Consider the following 27,355-nt stretch of genomic DNA (forward strand, 5'->3'; position numbering starts at 1 on the left):
GCGGAGAATGGAGAAGTTTATTCAACATGGCTAGCGCGAGCCATGTTGACTGTTGTCAATTACTTTTTTCGATGTGTTTTTGGTAATTTAAAACTGGTTTTACCGCGGATTGGAACATATTCTCGGCTCTCCTGTTCGCCATCTGTGTTGTTGTAGACACGACTTTCGGCGCGCAAGAGTGACGTTACTCGTTAAGAACACGTCACGCAAATAAACGAATCTGATTGGATGATTGATTTTGTACCTTGCTCGAGAGGCCGTTAATGGGCTGGGTCCCAGACTATTTCTCACAGTGTTTGAAAAATACAGGGAGAATAGTCTGGCTGTGCCAGGCAATATCGAATCGGCTTCATGCCAGAGATTCCCAACCCTAGTTGTTAGTCGACATATCGTCACAAATGTTTTGAAAATATTACATAAAGGTTGAAAAGTTACCTAGTGTTGCTTTTAGTCACATTTTAGTATCTTTGAAAATGAAAGGGGAAAAGATTATATGTAGGCCATTATCATTAAGGAAGAGTGGTTACTTCTTCACAAAAGTTTGCCTACCCCTGTCATAAAACTTCCTTAGACTTTTTTTGTCATGTGCCTCATGAAGGGAGGAGGCAAGGGTAGCAATGGGGAGGGGGTTCAAAAGCATCATCAACCTCACCCCCCTCAGTCAGTCTGACTGCCCGCCCACTCCGGGGGAGAAAGTGCTGCTTTGTGAATGCGGGGAGCGGCGGAAGAGGCAGACAGCAAACTTTTCAAAAAAGAAAAAAAAAAAAATCGCCGTTCTTTTTCTCCAATATTCACGTGGAGGAGAACTTCCACGGCACACACCAAGCCCACGGGAACTCCCGGTAAGTGAAACGCTTCCCCCCCTTTTAGAACTGTGCGTGGTTCAGGATGCAAAGATGCATGCGCGGCAGCCGAGCCGTGACCGGAATAAGTGTCGTGTCACTGGTCATTCCCATACACGATTTGCAACTTGTGGAGCTTCTGGTGTTGTCGTCTTTTACCGAATCGGTCTAGCGACATTACTCGAGATGTTGTTCATGCATGTTCACTTTCCGTTTCGCAACATGACGTGACTCATGCAAAAGATGTGCAATGCCCGGTGTCACCATTCCGTGCACACACACATAGACACACAGAGGACTCATTCATGCTGTTATGATGAGTGTCTCTCGTAGACATTTGACGTCAACGCTTTCTTGCTTCAGTTTCTTCTGTTGTTCTGTCTCAACAGTAGCGGCGGGAACCTCTGAGTATTTCCCGATACGATTTGCGATACACAGCTCACGATAACGTTTATCCCACAATATGGCGATTCAACAATGCACCATACATGGGTCAGGAAATCAATCCACGATATTAAATGATACATCTATTCAAGCGAAAAACAAGCCCTAAAAGAGAAAAAAACTTTTTTTTTTTCTTGCACTGTTGCTGACAAACGTTTGTCTTCTTCATGGATTAAGAATATTTCAGATCATTCATTCATTCATTCATCTTCCATGCCGCTTATTCCTCACAAGGGTCGCGGAGGTGCATCAACGTTCCTGTAAATAAATACAGCAACACTATACAGGTACAAGAGTGTATGTTTTAGGCCTGAACGATATTGGAAAAAACTATTGCTGCGATTTTTTTTGCGATATTATATTGCGATAATTAATCTTTTTTTTTTTTTTTTTTTTTTTTTTTTTAAAGAAATTTTCACGAGATGACTTGAATAGCTGTTTGGAAAGACTTTGGATGACTCACAATGACCAGTGCACAGTGATCCCTCGTTTTTCGCGGTTAATGGGGACCAGATAAGTGAAAAACCGCAAAGTTGCGCCCCCCGCCCCCCAAATTTTTATTTTTTTTGTGTGTGTGCTCAATGTATTTATTCAGATTTAGCATTGTAAAGAGATACATATAAAGCATGTTTTTTCTCACTTTTTCCCCAAAGTATGATTTTAAAAAATATATATATATATTAATAAATGGGTTTAAGCACTTCAAATGTAATAATTATGATCAGTTTTAAACATAACTGTCCAACCAAATCATTTTTGAACAAGAATAAAGTACTGTAGTAGAAAAATGCTTGGCTTTATTAAATACTTCTGTTTATCTACCTTAGCTGTGACTCTTGGTGGACATGTAGAAATTACAAACTCCTCATGATCACTTCTGGCATTTAAATTATATGTCTCAAACGTCTCCACACACACACACATTCATTCCAAAGCGGCTTCCTTGCAGAAACTGTTTAACAATTTAAAGAGCATATGACACGAAAAAAAAAAGTCTTAAATGGCATTATTATGTGAATTAGAATCATATTTTGAGACGATTCGACTATATACAACAATTTAGCAAAGCACAGATGACGAGAAATTAGTCTTTTAATCTGCCTGTTAGCCACGCCTACCATTATAGGGCTTTAGCGTCCCCAACAGGTGGATGACGTCAGCGGTAGACTGGGCTCATCGGTTTTACTATTCAGCCCATTGAGGGGGAATTATTCAGAACGAGGAAAACACGATGAAGAGAGCCGCAAAATGTCATTGTTTCAGTCTCTCTACCCCAATATTTTTATAGGATATTCTTTTTATCCAAGTATTTTTCCCCAATAGCTATATAAAATGGCTTGAGAAGGACCAGTCAGCCCGTCGAGGGGGAACTATTCACAACGGAGAAAACGCGACGAAGTGAGCGGCAAAATGTCATTGTTTCTGTCTCTTTACTTCAATATTTTTACAGGATATTCTTTTTATCCAAGTATTTTCCCCAATAGCTATATAAATGGCTTGAGAAGGACCAGTCAGCCCGTCGAGGGGGAACTATTCACAATGAGGAAAACGCGACGAAGAGAGCGGCAAAATGTCATTGTTTCTGTCTCTTTACTTCAATATTTTTACAGGATATTCTTTTTATCCAAGTATTTTCCCCAATAGCTATATAAATGGCTTGAGAAGGACCAGTCAGCCCGTCGAGGGGGAACTATTCACGTCGAGGAAAATGAGACAAAGAGAGCGGAAAAATGTCATTGTTTCTGTCTCTTTACTTCACTATTTTTACAGGATATTCTTTTTATCCAAGTATTTTCCCCAATTGCTAAATAAATGGCATGGTCATGACAAATAACAGTCTTGTGCTGAATGGAATATGAAATAATAAAAATGCATTTATTCAGGACGACATGGCAAAATTCCATAATGGTCAAAACTGTCGACTTCACCTTTACTGTCGCACCTCCCGAACGATATTTTATGACACCTAAATCGGACATATGTCATTTCCCTTCCCCGGTTTCGGAGAATGTAAACAAACCAGAAGGCGTGACAGCTAGCCGACATGCTCACCCGAACCGAGTGATGTTTCAAAGTCTTCGAAGCGGAAAATCACACATAACTATCCTGGATTATTTGACATGACGACCCGGTGTTGTGCTGAAAAATAGCCGCCCCGCACAACACCGGCGGAGAGCAATTTACAGTTCGTTCCCCGGAGGAGGGTGGCTGGAGTTCTTGTGCAGCTAACGTGCTGCTGCTAATGAGCATTAGGAGAGCTTTTTACATGCCTATCAATGATCAAACGTAAGTAGTCCTTCATTTAAAGACAGTTTGTAGTGTTTACTTTGTAATCGCTGTATTCGTATTTGACATAATACAAAACAAGATGTTTACTCACTTCCTCGTAAGTCCAATGGTCCCACAGTAAATATCCACGGTGAATGGGAACCTTTTGAAACTCCAAAAAGGCGCATACGCCTCTCCCTCATACAGAATGATTTTTTTCTGCAGCCGTTTGGCTGGCGTGATGCGAAAAATAAACGTATTAATCCGCAAAATCAGCTGAATCCTTCGTCCTCATACACAACAGTACACTGTAGCGTGAAGAGGACGTCTTCTACCGTACACGTCACAGCGCCCTCCTCCTCAATGCAAGACCGAAGCCGGAAGTCACTCATTTTCATGGCGCGGGATTCAAAAAACTAAATAAAAATAGCGATCGCTTCCACACACATCCAAGCGGCCCATATCATTCAGAGGCATAAAATACCACGTGTATTATGAAATAAACATGCTTTTTCGTGTCACAGGCACTTTAAACGATGATTGACAGCTGCTGCGCTGTGATGTCCGCTTCTTTGGCAAGATCAAAGATACCAGCATCGTTAACTTTAATAAGCAAGTGCTGCAGTGACTGTGAGGTTCAAAGAGCTGGGAGAGGGAGGGTGTGAGGCCCTGCACAGAGCAGAAAGCAGGGCATATGTGGATTAAAAAAAAAAAAAACAACTATCGCATGTCCTTGCGATGGGACTATCGCACACACACACATCGCGATGGCGATGTTTAAACGATATATCGTTCAGGCTTAGTATATGTTTGCATAGGGACGGTAGGGACATAACACTACCAACCTTTCAGGATACTCAAATTGTCCCCACCAACTTTTAAGCAACCTTATTTGCAAGGGGTGTGACAAAATATCGAAATGGTGATATATCGTGATACATTCTATCCCAAAAGGTTATCGATATGCTCCTGTCGAGAATCGAGATATCGTTTTAAAAAGGTGTCAATGGTTAAAAAAATTTTAAAAAATAAAAAAAATGGAACCAACAAGTTGCTACCAAAATCTTCCACCATGATAAAGTCTCAGTTAACTCTAAGGCTGCCATTGATGGTGCTCGACTCCAATCCCTTTAGACTGGGGACGTTCGTTCATTCGACACCAGAGCATTCAGTCATTCTGTCCGATTTTTCGGGGCATTTACAGGTCACTTGCTTTTCATTTACAGGTCATTTCCTGTTGAATTTGAGTCACTGCCTATTCATTTGGGTGATTCCCAGGTCACTTCCTGTTCTGTAACTTAAACAGGAAGTGTCCCATAAAATACCCCAAAATTAACAGGAAGTAACTAAAACTCAACAGGAAAATGACCTCAAATGGCCCAAATTTACCTCATTGCCTGGCATTGGCTGTAACTGACGGCCATAGACGTCTACTAGTCATAAACTCATTCCAATTCACAGCAGAAGCTTCTTTTTCTGTTTATTAGTTACTTATTTGTAGAATATCCTAGAATGATTTCCTGACCAATGCATCAATAATCGTTGTATCGCCGTATCGTCAGATCATCGTTATCGTGAACTTTGTATCGCAAATCGTATCGTATCGTGAGGTAATAAGAGGTTCCCACTGTAGATGGACTGCAGATTCAGTTGATTTTGCAGATAAATTTGTTTATCTTTTGCATCACGCCAGCCAAACGGCTGCAGGCTTTTGTAGCTACACCAGGAAGAGGCGTGTGTGCCTTTTTAGGTTTCAGAAAGTTTCCGTTCACCCCGAGATTGTCCGAGACAAGTGTGCGACAACTGTGGGACCATTGGACTTACGAGGAACTGAGTAAACATTGTGTTTTGTGTTATGTCACATACTGGGATAATGGCACACGTTTTAATATGGAGGTGGCTTGCACTTTGTGGCTGACAATGCTCCTTACCCCCTAAGAATCCCACCTAGCTGACAACCGGTGTCTTGTCGCACCCCCCCGATCCCAATTCAATAATCTGTTTGGTGTTATTAATGTCCCGTCCCCAGTAAAAAGTGAACATGCAGTTTAAAAACATGCAATTTAAAAAAAGGATTAGTTAAAAAGAACACTCACGTAATGAGTAACATTGTGAGTAATTGCTTAAAATGTTTGATTTAAAAAAAATATATATATATATATTTTATTATTTTTTTTCCAGCACAACCTGATCTCTATGAACTGTTATTATTTACTGTACTATAACCTATTACATTACCACATTTGGCCAAAAAGATGACCTAAAAATTGTCAAATTCAGACCAGAACAACATTTGAAACACCACCTGTCCCTTAATACTAAAGCATTAGTAATCATTTTATCTTTTGCCGTGTTGAGATAACCATGTCAAACATTAGTTGTTTGGGACCACATTACAATGCTGATAGTTTTTTTTAACCAACTTTGGGAATCGTTTTGATTCCTTTTTATGCACTGTCAAGTGATCAAATTTTGACTGAAATCAAATATAATTTTTGTGGGAAAACAAACAAACAAACAAAAAACATCACCCGTCCAAAGAGCATGCGCGCCCTTATTGAAAACAAGTGAGTGTTTTTCTTAACTCATACCTTGCCATTGACAACAATACACATCCAATTCATTTACATTCAGAAGACGTTTGAGTGCCACTGACGGCACAACATGTCCAATTCATTTTGACTGTGAGGGGCGAATGAACTCCCGCCCAGTCCAAATGAATTGGTCGTTTAGTGCAGTCAACGTCAGCCATAGAGTTAACACAGACACTATCATAGTGTAAAATTTTGGTAGCCGCCTGTTGGTTCCTTTATAATCCATATCAGGGTGACAGTTGGCGTACACCCTGGATTGATCGCCCGCCGATCACAGGGCACATATAGACAGGTCAGTACTAGTTGTCAGGGCGCTGGACTAACAAGAGACTGTTCACTAGTCAATTTCAGAATCCAGCCAAGAACCAATTTCATAACAATACAGTAAACATAATTTCATAGGACAACAATACAATATTTGTTGACATTACAAAGTCTGCTGTGCTTTGATTCAATTTAAGGGTCTCTGATAAATTAAGTACAATATGACCGGGCGCGGCCATCCAGGAACTTGGCTATATCCGGACCTGTGTCGGCGAAAGCAAACATTCTTTTCCTGTTGTTTATCGATGTGTGTCATTAGCTGATTGCAGTTTTCATTGCTTTACTATTTCACTTTTACCAATATAAAGTATATGCCAAAAAAATCACCATTGGTTGTGCTAAACATATTCACTAAGCAGTCCAAAAGAGGTAGGTTTTCAAAATACTGAAAAGATACAAAAGTCCGGAAAGATGATGTGAGTTGCTGGCAGCGATCAACCGTGATGGTACACTTCGAAATTTTCGAAAATGTGTTCAGTTCATTTTGTAGAATCTGGGTCAATTCTAAGATTACTTAAAAATAATGCGTAGTATTATATAACAAATTGGAATGAGGCATTGAACCACTTGAGCCAATTGGTTCCAGAAAGGGTTCATTTCTCAAACCTTCATGTGAGCATTGTACCCCCTACTGGTTAAGTGTTGGATCACAGTCAGTTGTTTCTCAAGCCTCAACCACTTGAGTTGATTTCTGATTTCGGACATCGTTTTCGGAACCTCCTCTAAATGAATCGAGCCTCGGCACACACTTCGCGGAAACGTCCCTTCATTACTCGACACACGCTTCGAAGGCTTGGCGCACCTCGTCACAGCACTAATAACACTCATAGCACAGATGCAAAGTATTCCTCGGAATGTAATCATTTCTGCTTCAAATGTATTTGCAGAGGAAATCAAATTCATGACAAGATCAGGTAACTAAATACAGTGGTATGAAAAAGTATCTCAACCTTTTGGAATTTCTCACATTTCTGCATAAAATCACCATCAAATGTGATTTGATCTTTGTCAAAATCGCACAGATGAAAAAAAAACTGTCTGCTTTAACTACTGTAAAACCACCCAAACATTTATAGTTTTTCCCTTTTTTAATGAGGATAGGATGCAAACAATGACAGAAGGGGGAAAATAAGTAGGTGAACCCTCTGCCTAAGGAGACTTAAAGAACAATTGAAACCAATGTTTACTAAACAATTTAACTCAGGTGTGTGCCCAATAACTGATGACTGTTTTACAGCTGCCTTACACACTATAAAATACACACCTGGTAAGAATTGTCTTGATGAGAAGCATTGTCTGATACGCATCATGGCTCGGTCAAAAGAGCTGTATGAAGACCTGCGAGGATTGTTGATTTGTATAAAGCTGGGAAAGGATAGTGAACCATCTCTAAAAGTCTGGATGTTCATCAATTGACAGTCAGAGAAGTTGCCTACAAATGAAGAGTTTGGCACTGTTGCTCCTCTCCCAATGAGTGGCCGTCCACCAAAGATGATGCCAAGAGTTCAGCGCAGAATACTCATAGAGGTAAAAAAGTGTCTGCTGAAGACTTACAGAAATCACTGGCACAGTCCAATATCTCTGTGCACACATCCGCTATATGTAAAACTATGGCCAAGAATGGTGTTCATGGGAGGACTCCACGGAGGGAGCCACTGCTGTCTAAAAAAAAAAAACATTGTTGCTCATTTAATTTTCACAAAAAGGCACTCGGACACTGCACAGAAGTTTTGGCAAAATATTTGATGGACTGAATAAGCCGAAGTTGAATTTTTTTGGGAGTAACACACAACGTCATGTGTAGAGGAAATATGGAATAGCTCATCAACATCAACACCTCATCCCCACTGTGAAGCATGGTGGAGGGTTTGCTGCCTCAGGGCCTGGAGAACTTGCAATCATTAACGGAAGAATGAATTTAAAAGTTTATCAGGATGTTTTGCAGGAAAACCTGAGGCCGTCAAAATATTTAATATGATGGTTCACTTACTTATTTTCCCCCTTCTGTCATTGTTTGATACTATCCTCATTAAAATATGAAAACCTATAAATGTTTGTGTGGTTTTAGTTAAAACAGACACTTTTTTTCATCTGTATGATTTTGACAAAGATCAGATCACATTTGATGGTGATTTTATGCAGCAATGTGAGAAAGTCCAAAAGGTTCACATACTTTTTCATACCACTGCATCTAGTCACTTTGTTGGTTCATCTAACCTGGGTCTGCTGGCAGGCCGGCACTGAAACGTGAACATTTGCTTTCCCAGTTCAAATAGATTGCACCTCTATCACTGTCAATGGAAGTAAATGAGTAAAAAATTGACTTGTCTTACTCTTTTTTGTGCTTTATATTTTTTTTGCAGAAGTTTTGGCAAGAGGATGATGTTCATTTTACTCTGCCTGTTCCTGTTGGCACCGGTTCGTGGCGAGCCCTGCCTCATTATCAGTGAGATCAACGCCGACAACCCGAAACTGGACACCAACGAGTTTGTGGAGTTGTACCACACTAGCGGACAGCGGTCCTCGTTAGACGGATACACGCTTGTTTTCTATAACGGGAATGGAAACACGGCCTACAAAGTGCTGGACCTTAAGGGCCACAGCACTGATGACAGGGGCTTCTTCCTAGTGGGTTCAGTGGACTTGCTGCCTAAACCTGCTATACTCCTGCCTCCTAATACGGTCCAGAACGGTCCTGACGCTGTCGTGCTCTATCACTCGTCAGCTGCACGCTACGCCGAGAAGATGAATGTAACCGCCATGGGTTTGGTGGACGCCATTGTTTATACTACGGCCAAGCTAGGTGCCGCCAAAGCCCTGGCAGAGATTCTCACCCCGGGGGAGCCCGCTTTTCTTGAGGATAACGGGTTCTTGGTGGGCGACGAGTCCATCGAGAGGTAATAGAAAGAATAGATTTGTTTTGAAATATACTGTTGTAACACACACAATTTGGTCGTACAATTGTATGTTGTGTACCATTAAGAGGAGCATCCCTGAGAGTGTTACTACACTAATATAACCACTAGGGTTGTTCCGATCATGTTTTTTTGCTCCCGATCCAATCCCGATCGTTTTAGTTTGAGTATCTGCCGAACCCGATATTTCCCGATCCGATTGCTTTTTTTTTGCTCCCGATTCAATTCCAATCATTCCCGATAATTTTTCCAGATCATATACATTTTGGCAATGCATTAAGAAAAAAAATGAATAAAACTCGGACGAATATATACATTCAACATACAGTACATAAGTACTGTATTTGTTTATTATGACAATAAATCCTCAAGATGGCATTTACATTATTAACATTCTTTCTGTGAGAGGGATCCACAGATAGAAAGACTTGTAATTCTTAAAGGATAAATGTGACTTTGTATATTGTGACTAGATATTGCCATCTAGTGTATTTGTTGAGCTTTCAGTAAATGATACTGTAGCCATTTAACTGTTGTGCCCAAATGCATGATGGGAAGTGCACCCATGACTGTGCGTAGTGGTACCAATTGATATATCTTCTCTGCGTTGGGAAATAACATAGGGTGTTAAGAAAAAGATCAATTACTACCTTTCTTCCCCACATTGCTTCCCACGATATTTCTAATCGTAGGGAGAGGGATTGTAAGGCTTTAGCCAATTAAAAAAATGCTCCAAAGGCTGCCAAAATTCACTCTACTCATTTTACGCTGCCTTTTAGCGCTATATATAGGTAAAATGGCGCCATTACAGATTGAACGCGACAATGCGTGAGTGGGTTGTCCAGCGCATACGTTAATTGCGTTAAATATTCTAACGTGATAAATTAGTAAAAAAATTAATTACCGCCGTTAACGGGATAAATTTGATGGCCCTACCTTAAGCCTAAACTAAAGACTCTGGATGAGTGTAACATATTATGTCTGTAACGTTAGATACAATTAGAAAACGATTTAATTAAAAAAAAAATATATATATATATATATATATTTATTATTATTTTTTTTTTTTTATTTTTTTAAAAAGGCATGTCCGTTATTTTTGGGCCGATTACGATACTTTGAAAATGTTGTGATCGGACCCGATCGGGACATCTCTAATAACCACCACTAGATAGAACAAATTGTAATCCTTTCACAGGTGAGTGGTCAATGATGAATGCACTTTGTCCAAGATACTACAGTAAAAAATGTTACGGTGGCAATGCCAAGTGGACAAAAATGAAGAGTATTCCTCTAACCCAGGGGTGGGCAAACTATTCCACAAAGGGCCGCAGTGGGTGCGGGTTTTTGTTCAAACCCATTAAGAGGACACCTTTTCACCAATCTGGTGCTTTACAAGTCCAATCAGTTGATTGCAGTCAGGTGCTTCTTGTTTCTGCTGAAACCTCATTGGTTAAACTGCCTTTGCTGGATCGGTTTTAACAAAGACCAGGACCCACTGCGGCCCTCGAGGACCGGTTTGCCCACCCCTGCTCTAACCATTTACAGTGGGGCAAATAAGTATTTAGTCAACCACTAATTGTGCAAGTTCTCCCACTTGAAAATATTAGAGAGGCCTGTAATTGTCAACATGGGTAAACCTCAAACATGAGAGACGGAATGTGAAAAAAAAAAAAACAGAAAATCACATTGTTTGATTTTTAAAGAATTTATTTGCATCTCAATACTTTGTTATGTACCCTTTGTTGGCAATAACAGAGGTCAAACGTTTTCTGTAACTCCTCACAAGCTTTTCACACACTGTTGCTGGTATTTTGGCCCATTCCTCCATGCAGATCTCCTCTAGAGCAGTGATGTTTTGGGGCTGTCGTTGGGCAACACGGACTTTCAACTCCCTCCACAGATTTTCTATGGGGTTGAGATCTGGAGACTGGCTAGGCCACTCCAGGACCTTGAAATGCTTTTTACGAAGCCACTCCTTTGTTGCCCTGGCTGTGTCTTTGGGATCATTGTCATGCTGAAAGACCCAGCCACGTCTCATCTTCAATGCTTTTACTGATCGAAGGAGATTTTCACTCAAAATCTCTCGATACAAGGCCCCATTCATTCATTCCTTTACACAGATCAGTCGTACTGGTCCCTTTGCAGAAAAACAGCCCCAAAGCATGATGTTTACACCCCCATGCTTCACAGTGGGTATGGTGTTCTTCGGATTTCATTTAGTATTCTTTCTCCTCCAAACACGAGAACCTGTGTTTCTACCAACAAGTTCTATTTTGGTTTCATCTGACCTTAACGCATTCTCCCAGTCCTCTTCTGGATCATCCAAATGCTCTCTAGTGAACTGCAGACGGGCCTGGACGTGTACTTTCTTCAGCAGGAGGATACGTCTGGCAGTGCAGGATTTTAGTCCCTGGCGGCACATTGTGTTACTGATAGTAGCCTTTGTTACTGTGGTCCCAGCCCACCCGTGTGGTTCTGGGATTTTGGCTCACCGTTCTTGTTATCATTTTGACACCACGGGGTGAGATCTTGCATGGAGCCCCAGATTGAGGGAAATTATCAGTGGTCTTGTATGTCTTCCATTTTCTAATAATTGCTCCCACAGTTGATTTCTTTACAACAAGCGTTTTACCTATTGCAGATTCAGTCTTCCCAGCCTGGTTCAGGTCTACAATTTTGTCTCTGGTGTCCTTCGAAAGCTCTTTGGTCTTGGCCATAGTGGAGTTTGGAGTGTGACTGACTGAGGTCGTGGACAGGTGTCTTTTCTACTGATAATGAGTTAAAACAGGTGCCATTAATACAGGTAACGAGTGGAGCCTCGTTAGACCTCGTTAGAAGAGGTAAGACCTCTTTGACAGCCAGAAATCTTGCTTGTTTGTAGGTGACCAAATACTTATTTTCCACTGTAATTTGGAAATAAATTCATTAAAAATCAAACAATGTGATTTTCTGTTTTTTTTTCCCACATTCTGTCTCTCATTGTTGAGGTTTACCCATGTTGACAATTACAGGCCTCTCTAATCTTTTTAAGTAGGAGAACTTGCACAATTAGTGGTTGACTAAATACTTATTTGCCCCGCTGTATGTAGGTGTTTGTTGTCTGAAGATCGTTGGGGCTTCCAGGGGTCCTCTCCCTCCCCTGGCCAGAGGAACAACTGTACACCGCCGGCCGCTCCTCCAAGTCTGCCCGTCATCACCGAACTGAAACTGGGAGGAGGTCAGGTGGATGGCTTTGTGGAACTGACGGCGTCGGAGACCAGCCCCCTCGTGTTGGTGGTGTTGAACGGGAGAACGGACAGAGTCAGCGTTAGTTTGAATGTGTACGCCAACATCGCCAGGAACGGACTCATTTCTGTCACTGTAGACAAGAAATATATGAAAGGTAAGTACTGATGAATCTGTAATCATAGACTTCACTATCAGTTGACGGGGCTCGAGCCGAGCCATAGGAGGCCTATTTTCAAAAGCTTAAAATTCAAACATTTTCAAAACCAAAGTCCCTAATGACCTAAAAACAGAATAGGCACCTCCCTTAGGCATATATGAGCAGCGACATCAAAAAATTCAAAGTCGTTCACTAATAAAATCCCGATTAATTATTTTTATACAAATATAAGAAAACTTAAAATGGCTATAAAATTCTCAAATTTTACGCTAGATGCACAAAAATCACCAAATGCAGAGATAATCCCCTATATTTTCAGGATCAAAAGCAATATTTAACATATCATATAAGTTTTTGGCCAAAATAGCAACTTCTTTTTTTTTTTATTGAGTGCAAGTTTTCAACAGCTAATAAATCACTAAATATTTCAAATCAGAAACTTCATACTTGAGGAAAGCATGCAGTTTTACTCAACAAAACAAAATTTGCATTTTCTACATACAATCACAACTTATTCACAACTTATTCAGTTTGAATTCCGATCTTACTATTGCCTCAACATGGCATGTCTTGCCGGCTATCTGGCCCTCGTCGTTTTTAGATTCCAATGTTACATCAAATATAACACGTAACAGGTTTTTTTTTTTGTTGTATGGACACAAAAATGTCTAAATTACTTTTTTTTGCCAAAAAACGGGCAGTTAGCCGAAAATGACCTGATCATATGAATGTAAACTTACGCTACTGTATATGGTTACAACATGGCGACGATCACAGAACAAAGATATAAGTTGAATTTTTTGTAAATAGATGCGTAAATCCCTGAATTTCTATAAATATGAACATGGAACAGTCTAGATTCTTGGTTAAGAGCAAATACCGGGCAGTTATCATTTATTTTATGTAAATATTTCAAGATAAAATTACGCTATTGTGTAAACCCAATGTGGCGGCCATCACAAAACAAACAGCTTTTTAAGTCGAAAATTCTTGTAAATAAATGTGTACATCCTGTAATTTCTATAGAAATGAACATAGAACAGTCTAGAGTCTTGGTTAAAAGCAAAAAAAAAAACCCCAAAAAAACGGGCAGTTATCATTCATTTTACGTAAATATTTCGAGCTAAAGTTACGCTAATGTTTTCCATGCATTTTTTTCACGTTGCAAAGTGCATGCATGTGGCTATTTTATGTACTAATTACCTTGAATCCTTGACCAAATCACTCTTGAGAGACTCCTGCCTGCTTGTATGCAGTAAAAGTTTTTTCCATTTTTCACCTAAATCCGGTGTCTGAACACAGCGTGTGTTTGCGTTTATTACAGTGAAAGCCAAAAGCTCTACCTGTGTCAGCCCCCAATGGGAAGGCATCGCGCAGTGCTTGTGAGAGCTGTCTTGTCAACTGATGGTGAAGTCTATCCTCTAATTTTGACTAGATAGGGGTTTTAAAAAGTGGTGATTGCTTTCTTATAGGAGATGAGTCAGGAGCAGTAGCCATATACAGTGGTACTACTTCAGATTTTCCTGTTGGCAGCCCATTAAGTCAAGTCCAGCCTCTGGATTCATTTGTGTTTGCCGGCCCCGGTGACAAGCCGAGTGCCAACCTCACGGAGACCCTCATCCCGGGCAGGCAGCCCTATCAGCTCAGTAACAGGCAAGAAATTAGGACTCATTCGTTGCTCAAAACAAACCGTAGTCTTTTCAAGGTCTTAGAAGAGTCAAAACAAACGGAGCCTATCATGAAAACCGTCAAAAAAACGGTAGAATTTGCTTCTCTTTTTACATGATTCAGGTCTTATTTTTTAAAATGCAACCGGGCCCTTCAGCACAACAAGTTCTGTAGTTTGCTTTAATGCACTTAGGCTAGGTTCATACCGCAGGTCTTTATGCTCACTAGGGATGGGAATTAATAGGATTTTCGATTCCATTATCGATATTGCTTAATGATTCGATTGTTTATCGAATCTCTTATCGATTCTAATTTGGGGAAAAAGAAGAACAAACATTTTGATTGGCATCTAGTTTGTTTAATCAGAAGTCACAAACTTACAAACTCACAACGAGGTCAAAAGAGGCCCAAAGCCTCGATGTTAACTGTGGCAATATGTAACTGTGGCAAATAGATAAGAATGAGTAACATTTTACTGAAACATTTTTCTAATAGAAATACAAAAAATCCTCCCTTTTAAAAGGACATATGAGATGATAGCACTCAAAAATAATAATAAAAAAAGATAAATACTGTCAAATACAACAGAACAGTGCGTTTTAACAATTTTGCAGAAAAATAAGCATATCTCCTTTTTCAGCAAGGATACGTGATCTTTCTGGACTTACGGTGTCTCCAGCAGTGGAGAACACCCTCTTAGATGGGCTGGAGAAAGCCTTCACACACAGAAAGTGTTCAGCTGGTCCAGACAGCAGGGGCAGAGAATCTCTTTTGTTGTCCGAAATATTAACAAGTGTATAATTAGGTTGGTGTAATTACGTAAGGACGGTTGGATCTCATACAATATAAGAGGAATTTTAGCACAATCCTCCGTTAACTTGGATTTGTTAATTTCCTAGACATAGTTGGGGTAATCTGTGGAAAGGCATTTTGATACTGAGTAGAATAAAAGTGGTTTGGGACCAGTGGGACCATCCTATCTCCAATTACAGGAGAAAATACGCTGATTGGCTGCAGTCGTCAGGTTCATTTCGTAATCTGGAACATCCACTTCTGTTAGTCGTAGCAACATAAATATAACACCATCGGATGCGGAGGTGTATACTGTTGTGTGAAATCAGTAGTCGGATTGGCCCTACGACCCACCAAATTCAAATTTTTCCGATAAAACAACTGATTGGTGGACTATTGACCGAAATGAGTATTAAAATTGCTAATAAACTAGTTTAGGATTATTAAAGATGCATCTTTTTTATATTTTTCTTATAGAGTATTCGACGAGGAAAATGATAAACCCATTAATGTACATTTTTGGAAAAATTACCATTTCTTTAAGTAGTCTCATGAATAATTACCTAATAAACCTTCTAATTCTGTCAGAAAATGATGTCCCTGGTGCCAAATTCACTGGTAGAGATGGGAAGAACATACAGATGTTCAGTTAAAGAGATGGCTTGAGTGTCAAGGGCTGAAAAAGATGGGAAAAAGAGCCGACCTGATCCAGAGTTAGCTTTTTTATCGACACCTTTTTCTTGTGTGCATTGCCTTACGCCACTGACAATGACATTCTCCTGTTTCAACAATCTATCCTTTACCACCATATGCCCTGTCTTTCTTATTTATTATATCCTCTGGTTGTCTTCGACTCCAACCATCCCTGGGGTCAATTTACATTGCTATTTTTGTGTAGCGATCGTAAATGCTACTCAGTAAAAGCCAACGAACACTTTTAATTTTTTTATTAATAACAAATCTTAATTCTATAATTTATTTACACCCCTCACTAAAGTTGTTTTTTTACAACAGAATAGGTAACAGTGGCAGTCAGATATTATTTTAAGTTTTTTCAGGTCATTCATTGTCTGACAGAAGCAGCACGGCAAAACGCCATGCTAAAAAAATATGTAAAAATATCAAAATGGCTTACCTCTTCGTCCTCTGTAGGACCGTGGCCCCCAACAAAATGTTTACTGCATATGAAATGTGAATGGCTTCACCTTGCTGGGGTCACACTGGTCTTATGGACGTCCAAGTTGATCCATTCTTCCCATTTTTTTCCTCCGAGTTTTTGGTTTCGGAAAACATGTGAAGAAAACATCCTTCATATGTCGTAATGTATAGAGTCGTTTCTACAAGTTCCATAGCAGCAGTGTTTGATCGACATTTTCTTTTTTGAAAGATTACCGGAGAAAGCAAGTAGAAATAACATGGATTGTATGCAAGGACGTGTCTACAATGACCAACTTCGGGGTTACGATGGCGACATCACAGTCTAAAAATAGCATTCGTGCGGTATGCTATTGCTGCATGAATTCTGATTTGGGGGACTTGACAGTTCAGAACACAGCCACATTCTGGAAAAATGCGGCCCTGATCGGATTTTAACCACAGACGAAAGTGACCTGGATCAGATTTGAAATGGTCCACTTTTATGTGACTTTTCCTGTTCAGACCGTCAAGGTAAGGCTTCACTCGAGTCGGAAAAACACGAAAAAATCGGATTCATGCATTAAGACCTGCAGTATGAGCTTAGCCTTTGAGTCTGTGTTAAACAATAACGGTACTTTTGACTATTTCAACACAATTCAAATTTTCATTAGATGCTGATGGTAATCTCATGACCGCTGTTCCTCTTTGCAGTAGGATGTGCTGCCTGTATTTTTATCTGAAATACGCACTTAGTCATGCTGACTCTGACTGATGCTTAGCTTCTACTTCCATTTCAGCTCAGTGAAACTAACTTTGCAAGTGTGTTCCTTTTTTTTTTTTTTTTTTTTTTTTTTTTTTTTTTTTTTTAGGAATTTGTTCGGGATAAATCAGCTATATTTTTTCAGTAGAGTTGTACAGGTACTGTTTTTTATAGATTACCGATCATGTTTTATCTTGTTCTCAAAACCTGGCATTCGAACATGCGGGTGTAGACTTTAAAAATCTACCACAGATAGAATGGTCCTTATCTTATTTACATGATAGGGATTTCTTTGTGTCAATCACAAACCGTCAGTCAGAATGAACCAAATTCACGTGTGGAGTCCCTCAAGGGTCAATTCTCTTATTTAACATCTATGCTCCCCCTAGCTCAGATTATGGAACAGTATGACATCTCCTATCACAATGATGCAGATGACACACAACTCTAAATTTCTGCGTCCCCACATGATTATAGTCCCTTAGTCTCCCTGAGTAAATGCATTCATCAAATCAATGCGTGGATATGCCAGAATTTTCTCCAGTTAAATGGGGAGAAGACAGAAGTGATCATTTTTGGGCCAAAAAAGGAAAGGTCAAATATAAGCAGGCACCTTAGCACAATGTCACTGAAAGCTACAAATCAAGTCAGAAATCTTGGCATAATTATTGATTCAGACCTAAAATTTGATAGCTATCTAAAGTCCGTCACTAAATCTGCTTATTACCTCCTAAAAAATACAGTGGGGCAAATAAGTATTTACTCAACCACTAATTGTGCAATTTCTCCCACTTGAAAATGTTAGAGAGGCCTGTAATTGTCAACATGGGTAAACCTCAACCATGAGAGACAGAATGTGGAAAAAAACCCAGAAAATTACATTGTTTGATTTTTAAAGAATTTATTTGCAAATCATGATGGAAAATAAGTATTTGGTCAATACCAAAAGTTTATCTCTCAATACTTTGTTATGTACCCTTTGTTGGCAATAACGGAGGCCAAACGTTTTCTGTAACTCTTCACAAGCTTTTCACACACTGTTGCTGGTATTTTGTCCCATTCCTCCGTGCAGATCTCCTCTAGAGCAGTGATGTTTTGGGGCTGTCGTTGGGCAACACAGACTTTCAACTCCCTCCACAGATTTTCTATGGGGTTAAGATCTGGAGACTGGCTAGGCCACTCCAGGACCTTGAAATGCTTCTTACCAAGCCACTCCTTTGTTGCCCTGGCTGTGTGTTTGGGATTATTGTCACGCTGAAAGGGCCAGCCACGTCTCATCTTCAATGCCCTTGCTGATGGAAGGAGATTTTCACTCAAAATCTCTCGATACATGGCCCCATTCTTTCTTTCCTTTACACAGATCAGTCGTCCTAGTCCCTTTGCAGAAAAACAGCCCCAAAGCATGATGTTTACACCCCCATGCTTCACAGTGGGTATGGTGCAATTCAGTATTCTTTTTCCTCCAAACACGAGAACCTGTGTTTCTACCAAAAAGTTGTATTTTGGTTTCATCTGACCATAACACATTCTCTCATTCCTCTTCTGGACCATCCAAATGGTCTGTAGCAAACCGCAGACGGGCCTGGACGTGTACTTTCTTCAGCAGGGGGACACGTTTGGCAGTGCAGGATTTGAGTCCCTGGCGGCGCATTGTGTTACTGATAGTAGCCTTTGTTACTGTGGTCCCAGCTCTCTGTAGGTCATTCACTAGGTCCCCCCATGTGGTTCTGGGATTTTTGCTCACCGCTCTTGTTATCATTTGGACGTCACGGGGTGAGGAGGGAGTTGAAAGTCCGCGTTGCCCAATGGCAGCCCCAAAACATCACTGCTGTAGAGGAGATCTGCATGGCGGAATGGGCCAAAATACCAACAAGTGTGTGAAAAACTTGTGAAAACTTACAGAAAACGTATTGAGATGAACTTTTGGTATTGACCAAATAATTATTTTCCACCATGATTTGCAAATAAATTCTTTAAAAATCAAACAATGTGATTTTCTGTTTTTTTTCCCCACATTCTTTCTCTCACGTTGAGGTTTAACCATGTTGACAATTACAGGCCAATCTAATATTTTCAAGTGGGAGAAGTTGCACAATTAGTGGTTGATTAAATACTTATTTGCCCCACTGTATGCCTTATCTTTTATAGTTTAAAAGAGGGAGGCTTCTACCTCAGCCGGTGCGGCATGGCCACCTGGACCAGAGATCCCGGCGTTTTCTGGGAAGCCCCCCAAACCCCGGGGCAGCCCAACCAGTGCCCTTGGCCTAAAATTTGCCCCCACAGTACGGGTAAGTGTTGAGTCAATTTAATGTTTAATGCAGCAAAGCTTTGGTCAGATCTACCAGCATTTGTAAAAATCAAAGCACAAAAATGTATTTTGCAGTTCCAGAAGGAGGTTCGGATACGTCTGCACACTTGCCGCCTTGGTGGACCGGTGACTTCCTGATCAACGAACTGAACACGGACACGCCAGGCGCAGCTGAGGATGGCGAGTACATAGAGCTGTGGCACCCATCTGGACGTCGGGTGTCCCTCCAGGGCATCTGGATTCTGCTCTTCAGCGCGCACAACAACAAACCCTACCGAGAGATCAGCCTCAGTGGCCATTTCACTACTGCCAAGGGCTACTTCCTTCTGGGCAGTGACAGGCTTGTACCAGCGCCTTCTCTTCGCCTGCCTCCCAACACTATCCAGAACGGACCGGACGCGGTGGCGCTCTACCGCAGCCCTAACGGCCCGCCGTCAGCACAGCAAAGAGGAATCCCAACTAAAGGGCTTCTGGATGCCGTGGTCTACCGTAAAATGGGTTCTGATCAGGAGGCGCAGGAGCTTAGTAAGACTCTGACACCGGGACAGCTTCCCCTGCTGGAAGATGCTGAAGTTCTTCCCGGTGATGAGGCGCTCAGTCGCTGCAGAGGCCTTTATCCCTTTGACCTGTCTGCATTTTCAGTAAGTGAACAGCATAAACATGAATCGAACCAAGAAAATTTGATTTATTTCTATTTATCAGGTGGCTCCACCAACTCCTCTGAGGGAGAACAGCTGTCCCCGGCCTCCTCCGGCTCCCGAAGGCGTGGTCATCAATGAGGTGGTGAGCAGTCACTGGACCAATGACAGCCAGCAAAGATACTTCGTGGAGCTGCACGGACCCCCGCTGACCGAGCTGCGTGGCCTGGTGCTGGTCGTGTTCGACCAGCAACACAGCGGCAGGCTCGTTGCTTTTCCTCTAAAAGGATCTATCGACATGGATGGCTTTTACATGGTCGGGAATGTCACCGGAGCCGGTGAGTACAACATTTCGCTGTCCCATTTTCACTGTTACAAATCAGTATATTGTGGCCATAAACATTTTTGCTCACATGGTGTATTTACAGTTGTGGTCAAAAGTTTACATACACTTGTGAAGAAAATGTCATGGCTCTCTTAAGTTTCCAGTTATTTCTACAACTCTGATTTTTTTCTGATAGAGTGATTGGAACAGATACTTCTTTGTCACAAAAAACATTCATGAAGTTTGGTTCTTTTATGACTTTATTATGGGTGAACAGAAAAAAAGTGATCAAATCTGCTGGGTCAAAAATATACATACAGCAGCGCTAATATTTGGTTACATGTCCCTTGGCCATTTTCTCTTCAATTAGGCGCTGTTGGTAGCCATCCACAAGCTTCTGGCAAGCTTCTGGTTGAATCTTTGACCACTCCTCTTGACAGAATTGGTGCAGTTCAGTTAAATTTGATGGCTTTCTGACGTGGACTTGTTTCTTCAGCATTGTCCACAAGTTCTCAATGGGGTTTAAGTCAGGACTTTGGGAAGGCCATTCGAAAACCTTAATTCTAGCCTGATTTAGCCATTCCATTACCACTTTTGATGTGTGTTCGGGGTCATTGTCCTGTTGGAACACCCAACTGCGCCCAAGACCCAATCTTCGGGCTGATGACGTTAGGTTATCTTGAAGAATTTGAAGGTAATCCTCCTTCTTCATTATCCCATTTACTCTCTGTAAAGCACCAGTTCCATTGGCAGCGAAACAGCCCCACAGCATAATACTACCACCACCGTGCTTGACGGTAGGCATGGTGGACTTGGGGTTAAAGGCCTCACCTTTTCTCCTCCAAACATATTGCTGGGCATTGTGGCCAAACAGCTCGATTTTTGTTTCGTCTGACCACAGAACTCTCCTCCAGAAGGTCTTATCTTTGTCCATGTGATCTGCAGCAAACTTCAGTCGAGCCTTAAGGTGCCGCTCTTGGAGCAAAGGCTTCCTTCTTGCACGGCAGCCTCTCAGTCCATGGAGATGCAAAACACCCTTGACTGTGGACACTGACACCTGTGTTCCAGCAGCTTCTAATTCTTGGCAGATCTGCTTTTTGGTGATTCCCGGTTGAATCTTCACCTTCCTGACCAATTTTCTCTCAGCAGCAGGTGATAAATTGCGTTTTTTTCCTGATCGTGGCAGTGACAAAATAGTGCCATGCACTTTATACTTACAAACAATTGTTTGCTCTGTTGCTCTTGGGACCTGCAGCTGCTTTGAAATGGCTCCAAGTGACTTTCCTGACTTGTTCAAGTCAATGATTCGCTTTTTCAGATCCATGTATGTATATTTTTGACCCAGCAGATTTGATCACTTTTTCTGTTAACCCATAATAAAGTCATAAAAGAACCAAACTTCATGAATGTTTTTTGTGACAAAGAAGTATCTGTTCCAATCGCTCTATCAGAAAAAAAATCAGAGTTGTAGAAATAACTGGAAACTCAAGGGAGCCATGACATTATGTTCTTCACAGGTGTATGTAAACTTTTGACCACAACTGTATATTGTGGCCATAACTTTTACTTTCATCCATAGACTTCACTATCAGTTGACGGGACACAGGGCTTGGGGCCGATCCGTAGGGGGCCTATTTTGGAAAACTTAAAATTCAAATATTTTCAAAACCAAAGCCGCTAGCGACCTAAAACCAAAACAGACTCTTATATGAGTCTCCATGAGCAGCGACTTCAAAAAATTCAAAGTCGTTCCCTAATAAAATCCGGATTTTTTTTTTTTTTTTTAATAAAAGTATAACAAAACTCAAAAAATTTTCAAATTTTATGGTAGATGCACAAAAATAGCCAAATGCAGGGATAATCCCCGATGTTTTCAGGATCAATAGCAATATTTAACAAATAAGTTTTTGCTCAAAATAGCAGCTTCATTTTTTATTTCTTTTAATTAAGTTTTCAACAGCTAATAAATCACTCAGTTTTCACAGCAGAAATTTAATACTTCAGGAAAGCATGCAGAATGATCTTAATTTTACTCAACAAAAGCAAAATTTGCATTTTTGTGTATACAATCACAACTTATTTAGGTTGAATTCCGCTATTGTGTAGAGATACCAATCCAACATTGCGGCCGTCACAAAACAAAGAGCTTTTTAAGTTGAAAATTCTTGTAAATAAATGCTTAAATCGCGGAATTTCTATACATATGAACGCAAAACAGTCCAGATTCTTGGTTAAAAGCAAAAAAACATGCAGTTATCGTTCATTTTACGTAAATATTTCAAGCAAAAGTTACGGTATTGTGTAGTCCAACAAGGCGGCCGTCCAGTGGCGCAACCAGGTGGTGGCCAGGGGTGGCCACGGCCCCCCCTCTATAAATTTGTTGGCCACCCTTCTGGCCTCCCCGCTTGCCAGTATATCATTAGATTGTAGTAGCATCATTTATGCATTTAATCCCAAATGGGATGAAAACACACTTTATGCTTAATATATGCATAACACAATACAACAGAATTATTGTGGAACTTAAAATGTTGACTGTACTGTTATGGGCTATGCACATAAAATCATTAGTAACATTCAATTTAACACAATACACCAAAGTATATACTGTAAGTAGGTTGTGTCTTTCTGATAGTTTTCTTCGGGCCTTTTTACTGCAACAACATAATGAAAACATGAAATTATGGCTTTTAGTTTTGGTGTGCCACCCTAAGATTTTAAGTGGCCCCATCGTTCATTTTACGTAAATATTTCAAGCAAAAACTACGGTATTGTGTAATCAAACTTGGCGGCCTTCACGAAACAAAGAGCTTTTTAAGTTGAAAATTCTTGTAAATAAATGCTTAAATCTCGGAATTTCTATGGATATGAACGTAAAACAGTCGATTCTTGGTTAAAAGCAAAAAACGGACAGTTATCGTTCAGTTTACGTAAATATTTCAAGCAAAAGTTACGGTATCGTGTAAACCAACATGGCGGCCGTCACAAAACAGAGCTTTTTAAGTTGAAAATTCTTGTAAATAAATGCTTAAACCACGGAATTTCTATAAATATGAACATAAAACAGTCTAGGTTCTTGGTTAAAAGCAAAAACGGGCAGTTATCATTCATTTTACGTAAATGTTTCAAGCAAAAGTTACAGTATTGTGTAATCCAACGTGGCGCAATGTCTGTGGGAGCTGTCTTGTCAACTGGTGGTGAAGTCTATGTTTCAACACTCAGATCAGTAAAGAGTTGTGGTTGTGGACTAACTCTGCCCTACCATAGCCATCCTCATCTTATCTTTCCTCTTCCTGTATCCCCTTCTTATATGGTGTCCCCAGTATTTCCCTTACTACTCCATTCTCTGACTCTCCACACACGTCGCTTGTCTGCATAGATCAGACTTTTCCAGAAGGCAGTGATGTGCCGGCCCGCGGAGCAGTCCTCCTGTGTTACGACGTGTTCAGCGTTTGCAGAGCTGCCACTGCGCTAACCAACTCCAGTCGGCGGGACGAACTATTTTTCAGCGACACCCAGCCGCAGCTCTCCTTAAGGTCCAATGAAGATAGCCGAATCATTCCAGCACTCGGGTGAGGAGCACAGAGGCATATGTATTTTCTGTGATGTACCTGTCTAGAAACCTTACAGAAGTATTGAATTACTATTCTTGTGAGTTTTAATTTTTTTTATCTGTTCATGTCCAGGTCACTCAGAAATGATGTGGTCTCACTCAGTCGCTGCGCGTGCTGCGATGCTAGGAGCCCTTTTTCCTGGACTATATCTTCGCCGACACCTCGCAATGCAAACACTTGCCCCAGTTCGGACTTCTCCAGTCAAATCGACCTTTGTCTCGGATCAGGGTCCAGCGGTTGGTCGAACGATTCGGGAGGTGAATGAATCAGAAAATAATAATAAATCACATGTAGTTTACTAGGGGTGTGACAAAATATCAAAATGGTGATACATATATCATTATACTTTGTATCCCAAAAGGTTATCGATATGCTCTTGCAAGAAACGAGATATAATTAAAAAAAAAAAAAAAAAAGGAACCAAAAAGTTGCTACCACAATCCTCCACCATAATAGTGTCTCAATTAAATCTAACTATTGAAAATTAAAGATCAAAACAACTCTTTTGACGCCAAATCTGTGCTTTATTCTTCATATACTTGAAACATATGTACACAGTAAATGATGAAGTGCACCAACCAAAAATACGACATAAAGTGATAAAAAATTGGCATTTTGGCCACTCGATTCCGACCACCCACGTCTCGGTGGTTCTTCCATTTATTTATTTTTTCGATCGCCGACCTTGCCATTTGGCAGTCACAATAATAATTTCTTGACGAGACTTGCTCTTCGATGATACTCCCGTCGGCTTGGTGCATTTTTGCGTGTAGAAAATAATGTTTGATTCTATTCTACAATGGCGGTGTTTTCGCCCGGAAACAACAGTCTGAGCGGACCAATCACAGTCCGTTTTCGCTACGTCTACGCGTCTACGCGACGCGAAGGTTAGAAAAATCGAGAGGTGCGCGTCAGGCTACGGCGTAGGGTCGTAACTCGATTCTTCCTTGACGGCGTAGGTCTGACGCGGAAGTATAACTCGGCCTTAAGGCTGCCTTGACGGTGCTCGACACCCAATCCATTTAGACTGGGAACATTTGTTTATTCGAAACCAGAGCATTCAGTCGTTCTGTCTGATTTTTAGGGCATTTATTGGTGACTTGCTGTTCATTTTAGGGCATTTCCAAGTCATTTCCTGTTGAGTTTGAGTCACTACCTATTCATTTGGGTGATTCCCAGGGCACTTCCTGTTCTCTAACACAAAATGAACAGGAAGTGACCCATAAAATACCCCAAAATCAACAGGAATTAACTGAAAATCAACAGGTAAATGACCTTATATGGCCCAAAATTACCTCATTGCCTGGCATTGGCTGCTACTGTCGGCCATAGACGTTCATCCCAAAGGCTGATTACCTAAACCACACCCACACCTACCAACTAGAAACCTGAGTAGACAGTCAAACAATAAGCAAAGGAAGATAACCAGGCTCCTAAACAAAAGAAATAGTATAACAATCATAATCAACACTAATAGACACTATGGCTCATACAAGTGTTATTGACAGTGATAGACATCAAAACCATTTAAATTGCGATGACTGGCTTAAAGTGATAATGCTAGCTCCACAGTCAAATTGGATTGGACGTCTATCGCTGTCAATGGCAGCCAATCATTATTAGAGTATTCCGATAATATCGGCTACCCGATAATGTACCCGATAAACGCATTTTAAAATGATATCGGATGATATCGACATCAGATTTTCAATATCGGTTTTGGGCCAACATGCATGTTGCATTCAAATTCAATGTAGAAGCCTTCTGCCTTTGTATAAGGGCTGGTCGCAACTTAGCACAGTGGTTATGTTTATTGTTGTAATGGTGCAATATAGGCACTTTTCCCATAACTTCAATTGTTCTCTTATTTTTCACAGAATGCTTATGTGGAAAACATTGACGTTAATACAGTTGTGATCATGAAAGCATCTAGTAGCGCATCACAATACAATAACTGTACCTAGGCATAATCATAATAAGTCCATGACTGTATATATCAGTATTGGTTTCGTATCTGTATCGGATTTTTGGAGTTAGACAATACTGGAATATCGGTTATTGGTTAAAAAGTCCTTATCGGACAACTTTTTTTTTTTTTTTTTTTTTTTTAACTTTGGCATAGGGGTTTAAGTCTCTTGAACAGAAGTGTGAAATACCAATTGATTTGAAATAAAATATGGGGTTTGTGTGGCATTTTTTGCAGAATGCCGAATGGGACTCTTTCTGGTGAGAACGCTTATAGAAGTGACCCACTATCTTGAGCAGAAGTGTCACTGCGGAATCTCCATGTTCTCAATGCAAGGTAAAACTCATTGTCATAACTCATTTGTGCGTTGCAGTTTAACATACTTTGTTCCTGTTCAAGAAACCAATTTCACGTGTGTATCCGACTGGTTGCGGGTATCGGGAAAAATTTGGGCTTTCTCAGCCCACCAGCGGGACCTTATCATCCAGACATTCCCCATAAGCCTCCCGCATGCTAATGCTTGCTCCGCACCCACCGCTGACCGCCGCACCAGCACAGGTCAGTAAAGTCTTTTCGAACGCTTTATTTGGTCAATTTTTGAAATAAGATGAGTTTAGTTTGTTTTGTTTCATTTGATTCTGTCCTAGGGTCCAGCCTTGGTTTACAAATCGGTCTGGTCGTCTGTGTGCTTCTGCTACTTGCACTCGGAGCTGCTCTATTCACGTATTTCTATAAAAGGAGGTAAGGAGTGTTCGTATTAATTACTGGCTGCAATTAATGGCAATAGAGGTTTTTCACCGTCATGTGAATCATGATGTGTTTCCGCCCAGATGTAAATATTTTTCCATTTGTATCTTCTGGTGGCATTATTTCCAACACGCAGAAATGGAAATTTCCTTAAAAAATTTTTTAAAAATACAATGATTACCCGTTGTTAATCGAGACAGGACATTATGCTAGCTTTCTAGCTGCTACATTTAGATTACCTGGAAAGACTGCATACACTGCTGGTCAAATGTTCAATGCTCAATTTCTCCCAGAAAATGATTGCAATTATAAATGCTTTGGTAGTAATACCTTCATTTATTCTGTGTGTAATGAAAAAACACACAAGACAATAAAAAAAAAGTTAAATCATTATCATTTTACTAGGGCTGTCAAAATTATCGCGTTAACGGGCGGTAATTAATTTTTTAAATTATTCACGTTAAAATATTTGACTCAATTAACGCACATGCCCCGCTCAAACAGACTAAAATGACAGTACAGTGTAATGTCCGCTTGTTACTTGTTTTTGGGTGTTTGGTGCCCTCTGCTGGCGTTTGATTTTATGGGTTAGTACCATGGGTGAGCATGGTGTAATTATTGACAT

General features: G+C 40.5%; 1 protein-coding gene across 1 annotated transcript in view; it reads left to right on the top strand.

Annotated features, from left to right (window-relative positions):
* The first annotated feature begins 674 nt into the window (after nucleotides 1-674).
* Nucleotides 675-27,355, top strand: part of si:ch211-183d21.1 (uncharacterized) — a 32,185-nt gene continuing 5,504 nt past the window's right edge. The window contains exons 1-12 of the mRNA XM_057826491.1: nucleotides 675-842; nucleotides 8,836-9,369; nucleotides 12,480-12,772; nucleotides 14,248-14,428; nucleotides 19,281-19,420; nucleotides 19,516-20,081; nucleotides 20,143-20,416; nucleotides 23,783-23,975; nucleotides 24,090-24,274; nucleotides 26,221-26,319; nucleotides 26,383-26,541; nucleotides 26,631-26,724. Of these exons, the coding sequence (XP_057682474.1) occupies nucleotides 8,852-9,369; nucleotides 12,480-12,772; nucleotides 14,248-14,428; nucleotides 19,281-19,420; nucleotides 19,516-20,081; nucleotides 20,143-20,416; nucleotides 23,783-23,975; nucleotides 24,090-24,274; nucleotides 26,221-26,319; nucleotides 26,383-26,541; nucleotides 26,631-26,724 (2,702 nt within the window). The 5' untranslated portion in view covers nucleotides 675-842; nucleotides 8,836-8,851. The remainder of the gene's footprint in view (nucleotides 843-8,835; nucleotides 9,370-12,479; nucleotides 12,773-14,247; nucleotides 14,429-19,280; nucleotides 19,421-19,515; nucleotides 20,082-20,142; nucleotides 20,417-23,782; nucleotides 23,976-24,089; nucleotides 24,275-26,220; nucleotides 26,320-26,382; nucleotides 26,542-26,630; nucleotides 26,725-27,355) is intronic.

This window comes from Corythoichthys intestinalis, chromosome 21 (assembly GCF_030265065.1).
Source record: "Corythoichthys intestinalis isolate RoL2023-P3 chromosome 21, ASM3026506v1, whole genome shotgun sequence".
NCBI classification, from domain to species: Eukaryota; Metazoa; Chordata; class Actinopteri; order Syngnathiformes; family Syngnathidae; genus Corythoichthys; species Corythoichthys intestinalis.